Source organism: Lingula anatina, chromosome 2 (genome assembly GCF_051362555.1).
Source record: "Lingula anatina isolate TDL-2025a chromosome 2, LinAna3.0, whole genome shotgun sequence".
Lineage (NCBI taxonomy): Eukaryota > Metazoa > Brachiopoda > Lingulata > Lingulida > Lingulidae > Lingula > Lingula anatina.
The window spans coordinates 29,133,256-29,140,538 of NC_141768.1; the positions used below are offsets into that span (position 1 = coordinate 29,133,256).

Sequence of the window (7,283 nt, forward strand, 5' to 3'; positions counted from 1 at the left end):
GAGCCAAAAGTTGTACTCTAGCCTAGAATCTTTTCCATTCACCCTTACCAAATTTTCACAGGGAATTTGAGAAACAGCAGTTATCTTTGAGTATAATTTTTTTTTGGTATTTCCTGAAACAGCTGTCCTTCTAAGTAACATAATAAAGGAGACTAGCCATCCATTCTTTGCCTATATTTACAAATGTCAAAGGCATCCCTATTACCAGTGGTTGACTGGGAATTATATTTATACCAAAATCCAGTTACTGTAAAATGCCCTTCATGTTTTTCTTGCTGTGTAAACTAGGGTTTATTGCATCTCTTCAGTTATTACACTTGGTGTTGTCAACATCTTCTTATTTATTAAAGCTACCAATAATGTTTTGCCTGCTGAGTTTAAACCCAAGCACTTCACTACTTCAACAATTAAGTTTTTACGACCAGGTACTATGAACCTCACTCCTAAAAAGAGACATTAAAGGGTCTTCAGAAACAAAATAACAATTTAAGCAGGCTAGAAAATAATTCAACACTATTTTTTTCTTTTAAAAATGCAATACCAAAGTTTACTGATCTTTTACATGTGGTAACATAAAAATGCTTGCCTTTCAATCTGCTCTTCCATTTAGTGAAGAACACAAACTTTACCCTCATAATAGCTAAAATACCACTGGTTGTTGCTAGTTAAATTTCCTTAACAGACATGCAATACAAATGCAAGTAACTTTTCTGACTTGTAGAGACATTTACTACATTTCACTTCTGCCCTGGCAAAGCAAGTCTACAAATATCAATGTAATGCATGTCAATTATGTCTCCAGTTAACAATTATCAGCACAACAAAACCAACTGCTTTAAGGACAATTTATTTTGCAGTAATGTTTCTGACCTGAAAGTTTTGTCTCGTGAAAATTATCTACAGGGCATACTCATATAATTTTCAGTCAAATAAATAAAGTTTAAACTTTAAAATTACAAAAATTAAAAAATCTCTCAAATTTAAATGTCAAAATAATCATAATCAAAACAAAGTTAAATCAAATTCTTCAAAAAAAAAAAAAAAAATCATTTTGACATAGTATGACCAAAACAAGGCATTTTCTTCATGAGTTGAACTGGGACTTGGGGTTAAACATTGTGTACATCTCATTCATTGGTACAAATTTCTGTGTCAGGTAAAATCAACCTGTAAACAACAATATCATCCAAGGACATGGTCACATTAGGACAAAAGCTAGGTCAGTAACTATTAATAAGGTCTTTATTACTGACTTTCTGTTTCTACTGACACCATGTAAAGATACATGAAAAACCTATGGCGACCTGGAGACTCATTACAATTTAAAGAAGAATTATAACATTGTTTTCAAGATAAAGTCTGAATGGATAATATTAAAGCTGACCTTTACTCTGTACTCTATATTTATTATCTTAATATTTAGCTGTTTATTTTTCTCTTATTATATTGTGTAAACATTTCTTAAATTGTTATTTTGTTAAGTATATTGAGGATTTTAATGGCCTTAACTTTAATTATAATAATTTTTATCTTAAACATGAAACCGAGTCATGCATTCAAAAATTAAAGAATGCGTTCAATATTTCAAGTTTTCCTAAATGCCACAAGAAATTTCAACACAAAGGTTAAAGTCATCTGCCATTAACATAAAATATCAGCACACCACACCATAACACAATATGACAGTTTACTTTCAGTAACACAGTGAAGGGTTCAACTGTACTTTTCTGTTTAAGCACCTTTTGAGTAAAGAAAAGAGTCATGTCCCCCAAGCATAAGGATAAGCCAAGTTTTTGCCACAAATAAAAATAATGAATAGGATGAAAATTGTTCCTATCACTCTTATCCTACGTTCATCTGATTTTTGAAACTGTGTAGTGAGATTTATTACATTCGTGTTGGTCCTCTTGTTCTTTAACTTTAAACCTTTTTTCCACTTATAGTATCATCAAATTAAGTAAACGAACCAGTACAGGAAAACCTTTTCAAAGCAGGTTCCAGACCATTACCAATATGTCCATTTCCATTTTGTTAAATATCAAACATCTGTCTCAAATCTTAAGCCACAATGGATGTGACATTGTGTTAGACTACTAGTATGTTACAGCATTATAAACTACAGTTACGATAATGGCTTCATCATTCCAACTGGGAAAATTGTGAATTTTACCGATACTGTATTTTTTTAAGTAATAAATTCTTAAAATTAGAACATGTTAATGAAATAAATTCTCTCTGACTTATGACACATATGATATTGACAAACGTTTTTTAATAATATAAGTATACATATTGTAAGTGCATGCAGTGATTGGACATAGTGGTCTGAAGCCAGAAGTGAGTAGTATTCACTTGACATAACATGTGAGTGTGCTAGCAGCACAAAATTGAGGTGTATACAGTTCATAATGCTTTCTAAAATTTAAGCAGTTTTCTTATTTACTGTACATTAATGTCAATCTATTTATTTATTTTCTAGATTTGTACGTGGTTACTCTTTACAAAGGTCAAAGCATCAATACTAAGGATTTGAGCAAATCAGAAATTTGTGTTTTCAACAGAGGTTATAGTCAATAAAGGACAGCATTTTTTTATGAGTTACAAACTGAGATGTCTTCACATATGATTAATGAAGCTACTGTCCACTCATACCAACATAGCAAGGTCATCAATCAGCCATGTCAGCTATAGACTTGGGAGCATTATCAAAGGGGCATTCAACTTTTCCTGGTCGCAAACAGAAGTTTCATTTATAAAAAAAAAAACACACAATAACCTCATTTATATATCACTGTCCTTCATACAATGCACTAGGTTTTGACACATGAAAAAGAGAGAGGACTATCATATGACAAGTTTGCAATTGCTGTTTGGTCTGCTAAAACAAAATGTAGGGTGAGTAGGTTAATTCACTGCTAAGTTCACAATCCATCTCCCAGCAAATTAGAATACCATGCACCACGCAAGTAAAACAACAAGTAAAACAATATGTTTTTTATGTTCAGGTTCTAACCCTCAGGAAATTGCTGGAAAATCAGTACTCAAATCCTTGCATAAGTCTTTAAATAAGTCCTTGCTACTTCATACATTTGCATTCATTCGGAAATCACTCAACTGAAGTTCATATATGACACTTAAAACATGTTCCCGTAAAAACTTAAAAATTTCATCACTTAAAAAAAAATAATTAACATTGTAAACTGCTTGAATCCAACATGGCCATTTGACAACATTTTCAAAGTTATAAAAATTACGTCAGCAGAGAATCGTCTTCCAACAAAATTTTTAAAACTTATTAAATTTTCAAGTTTTTACCGTATAAAGATCTACATGATTATGTCTCTCTGCTGTCCATGCCCTCAAAACATCACACATAATTTGAACATTTTACCAAGGGCTTTGTGTTATAAGATCAGAAAACCAAACACTAGTTTCATGAGCAAACAACTGTGTCATCTTAGCAGGTAAGGACAAAGGCAGTAAACCATGTTTTCTTATATTTTAACCTATGCTCATGCCACTCATACTCTTAAGAAGCATTTTTCTTTCTCACTCTCTAAAAACCAAAACATTTCATTTTGATTTTTAACTAATAAAGTTGACAAATGGATCTCATCACAAAAAGCAGTGCAAATTTACATCTCATGTAGGTCTAAACATAGAAAATACCATTTTTGCATAATGTATTTTAGGGGGTGGGGTGAGATTAAATCACCCAAATCTTGAATGCCTGGTTGTAACAAGATCCATCTGAAAACCAAACCACTGTGTACTCACAATGCAAGGTGTCCGACCTGTACTCACAATGTAAATTATCCAGCATATATGCGAGTAACTTATGTGTTCCATTGGCCTCATTATACAGATTAAGAATATCTGGACTGAGGGGGTTCCCTTTTAAACCTGGAAAGAAAATTGTATAAATTTTTTCTCAGGCTGAATAATGGGTACAAAAAGTCAATAGGAAGACACTTAAAACTGAATGTGCTGAGACCAGAAAGGAGAAAATTTTCTAATTCAGAAAATAAAAAGTTAGCAATCTTTGATAAATGCGACATATGCCAGTGAAGGTGTGTAAGATCGCAACAATTGTCAGATTTACGTCATCATGCCTGCAGTTATGGTGAACAATGCTGGGGTCCAGTACAAAATTTCCAAAACCAATGAAAATGTTCTAAATGTGTTAGGTGAGACCAAGGCATGGCTGTTCTAAAACACAATCACAACTGACTTTCCCACTGGTCTCAACTGGAACATTATCACAGATGTCAGTGTGACAGTGCCTCAACAATTAAAATATAAGGTGTAATGTCCATGAGGCTTTATAGAAAAAGAGACATCTGATAAAAAAATGATTTAATATATTATAATGATAAACAGTAAATCCTTTAATATTTTATCATAGAATATTTTTTCATAGAAAACACAAGATGAAAATAACACAATGCACCGTTTTTCCCTAAGTAATGCAAATAAAGGTGTGTGAAGTGATCTATGGTTTCCTTTGGTAGTATACTTAAAAACCTAAATCAACTGGTATATTCATTAATCATTTACAAACATCAGCTGGGGCATTTTTATCAACATACTTGTCTTATCTCTTCTTATCTAAAAGTTTTAAATTTAATAAGTACTACAAGGGTGTCAGGTTATCTTAGGATGTAATCTAAATCAATTAACACATTAAAAGAAACATTGAGATTGTTGACCTGGAGCATATTGAACTTAAGAGCTGAAGCCCAAAGTTTGGTCTTAACTTTCAGACCAAAAATTTAGTTTTTTTCAGTTAAGATAAATAGTAGCCTACTTAAACAGTATATGAATCTGAAATATCAAATTCTTTTTGACCTTATACTGATCTTTCTTGGGTCAAATAGCCTAGAATTCTTATATGGAAGCTAAGATTGAATTCTGTGCTCAAATTCTTTTGTGAAACCATTTTGTGAACTGCTAGTACTTTAATAACACACACACGTACTTAATACCTGTATCTGTTTTAAATCTAAAGTGTACTAAGTTGTTCAACGTAACGAAGTGAGGTGCCAGTGCAGGAATGTGGGCTCACGTGTTACTCATTTATAATCTTATCAAAAAAATTCTCATTGCTGCTGGAGTACTTCCCACTATTGGTGGTGACTGCTTGCAGTTGTCTATATTGTTTTTTTAGTAACAATTAAGTTATTTTTAACACTTCGTCAAGGTCTGAAATTGGAAAAGCTTCCTTCACTAACAAGGGAGAGATTGTAGATAATTTTTATTGTTTTTTTTTTCGACAACTCACCTAGGGTTTGCAACTGGAATAGTTTCCCTAACTCGTAGGGGAGTGATCTTAGATAATTGTTATTCAACAGCAGTTCCCTGAGTGTTATCATGTCCCCCAACTCAGCAGGTAGACTCCGTAGCTTGTTGGCTGACAGGTCCAGGTAGACTAAGTTCTGTAGCCTGCAGATGTCTGCTGGGAGTCGTGTCAGGTTGTTGTCATTCAGGTACAGAGATGTCAGGTGCTCTAGCTGCCATAACTGTGGGCTGAGATTACGAATGGTCCCTAGAATTTTTTTTTTTTTTTTTTTAATTATCATGTTTGAATAATATTTTTCTCAAATTTTTTGTATCAACATACATTTTCTATTTTTCACAAAAGAAAATTACAAAGAGTAACTTAAAATTACTAGAAAAACACTCAGAGTGTGCAGACCTCCGCCAAGGAAACTGAATTCTCATTATAATTAATAAATCATTAATCAAATCATAGAGTCGATTTAAGTGTATAAATATAATACAGTCATCTGAGCAATATACGAAGAATATCTTTATTAGGATATACATGGTCGCAGGGCTTGCACAGCGCTTCTTGGGGAAACTTATAAAAAGTACAGATAACTAACACCAAATGTGCCTAGAAACACTACTGAGAAAGAAATTTATATATAAAAACTAAAAAACAGCATTAACATATCCATTTTCTATGGTAGTTATTATACCTTTTCAATTCAATGTGACAAGGGATACTTCTTACGGTCCAAATGTGACTGTAAAATTTGACTGGTCCAAATTGACACTCTGATGCAAGAGGTCAGGTCACATTTTTGTCAAGGTGTAAATAGTACACAATTTGTAGAGCTCTGACAAAGAACTTGTGCAGCTTCAATGCAGAGCCCATTTCAATGGAAATTGTTATTACCATCAAATCTAATCGTTTGTTCCTTAGCTCATTTTGACCAATTCTGAAAATTTTATCAAAAAACGCTTCCAGAACTTTTTCTTTGCCAAAAGACAAACAAACAAAATAATTGGAATGAAAACAAAACCTCCTAGCTAAAGGTAATAAAAGCAAATTTAAAAAATAGAGAATATACATACAATAAAGCATTTGTGTAGCAGTTGCAATCAGTTTTTTTTACAATGGAAGAAACTGCTGCAATCAGTTATTTGATTCAGTGCCTCGAGAGGAGTATGTGAATCATGATGTGAGCGTTTTAGCAATGTTCACAGCATGGCTGTCACAAATCTATTCATTTACCTGTAATTTCTAGCTCATACCACTGGGACTTTTTTCCTGCTACAACGTCTTCCATTGACATGATTGTGTGTGTCCTACGAGGGTTTGGCGACTCATATTTTTCTTTTGGCATGTTGGTGAGGTCTAAAACAATAAAGTTAGCGAATGATACAAAATGAACTGTGAAATAAAATATAAATAAAGCAGATGGCTAAATGAAACACTTGATGCTGTCCATCATTTCTGTCTACTGACTTAATTTTTCATATAACTTTCACTAATTACCTGAATAATTTATAAACTGAAGTTGCTTCCACCCACAATAATTCTTTAACCCATGTTCCATATCTAACCAATGTATTTACTATAACTCAAACTGGAATTATCCCATACCACAGTAATAGTTAAATCCCATCTTTCTGTAGCAAATATTTTACCAATTATATCATCAAGTATTTAATTCTATAATACACAGATATTATCATATCCTCTTATAAATAACATGTAAAAAGAGAAATTCCAGTATCTTTACAAGCTATCTTCTTTACAGGAGGAGGGATAAAACTAAAATTTGCCTGAATTACTCTGAAGTGCCAAATAATAGTTCCTACGGTACCGGAATAACTTTACCCCCCCCGGAAAACTTTCCAAAATTAATAATAGTGCCTAGCAGAAGAATTGTGCCCCTCATATTGCAATCTGGAAAAATTATGTTTTGACTATTAAACATAACAAAAACACAATATCTAGACAAATTTACCTTTGATTTTATACACGTAGTTTA

General features: G+C 32.6%; 1 protein-coding gene across 1 annotated transcript; it reads right to left on the reverse strand.

Annotated features, from left to right (window-relative positions):
- Nucleotides 1-3,706: 3,706 nt before the first annotated feature.
- On the reverse strand, nt 3,707-6,914 carry LOC106161158 (CCR4-NOT transcription complex subunit 6-like). The gene is made up of 4 exons (XM_087003272.1): nt 6,893-6,914; nt 6,521-6,643; nt 5,282-5,545; nt 3,707-3,903 (listed from the first exon to the last, which is right to left on the reverse strand). Exons 1-4 carry the CDS (start codon nt 6,912-6,914, stop codon nt 3,707-3,709), a joined length of 606 nt encoding a protein of 201 aa, XP_086859398.1.
- Nucleotides 6,915-7,283: the final 369 nt, after the last annotated feature.

What these genes read in the sequence shown, in the direction of transcription:
- LOC106161158 (XM_087003272.1), bottom strand. Translation starts at nt 6,914, where the DNA reads ATGGGATTTAACTATTACTGTG. An exon ending in GGGATTTAACTATTACTGTG is followed by an intron (nt 6,644 to 6,892) that starts GTATGGGATAAT and finishes TTATTGTTTTAG; the next exon opens with ACCTCACCAACATGCCAAAA. An exon ending in GTATGAGCTAGAAATTACAG is followed by an intron (nt 5,546 to 6,520) that starts GTAAATGAATAG and finishes AAAAAATTCTAG; the next exon opens with GGACCATTCGTAATCTCAGC.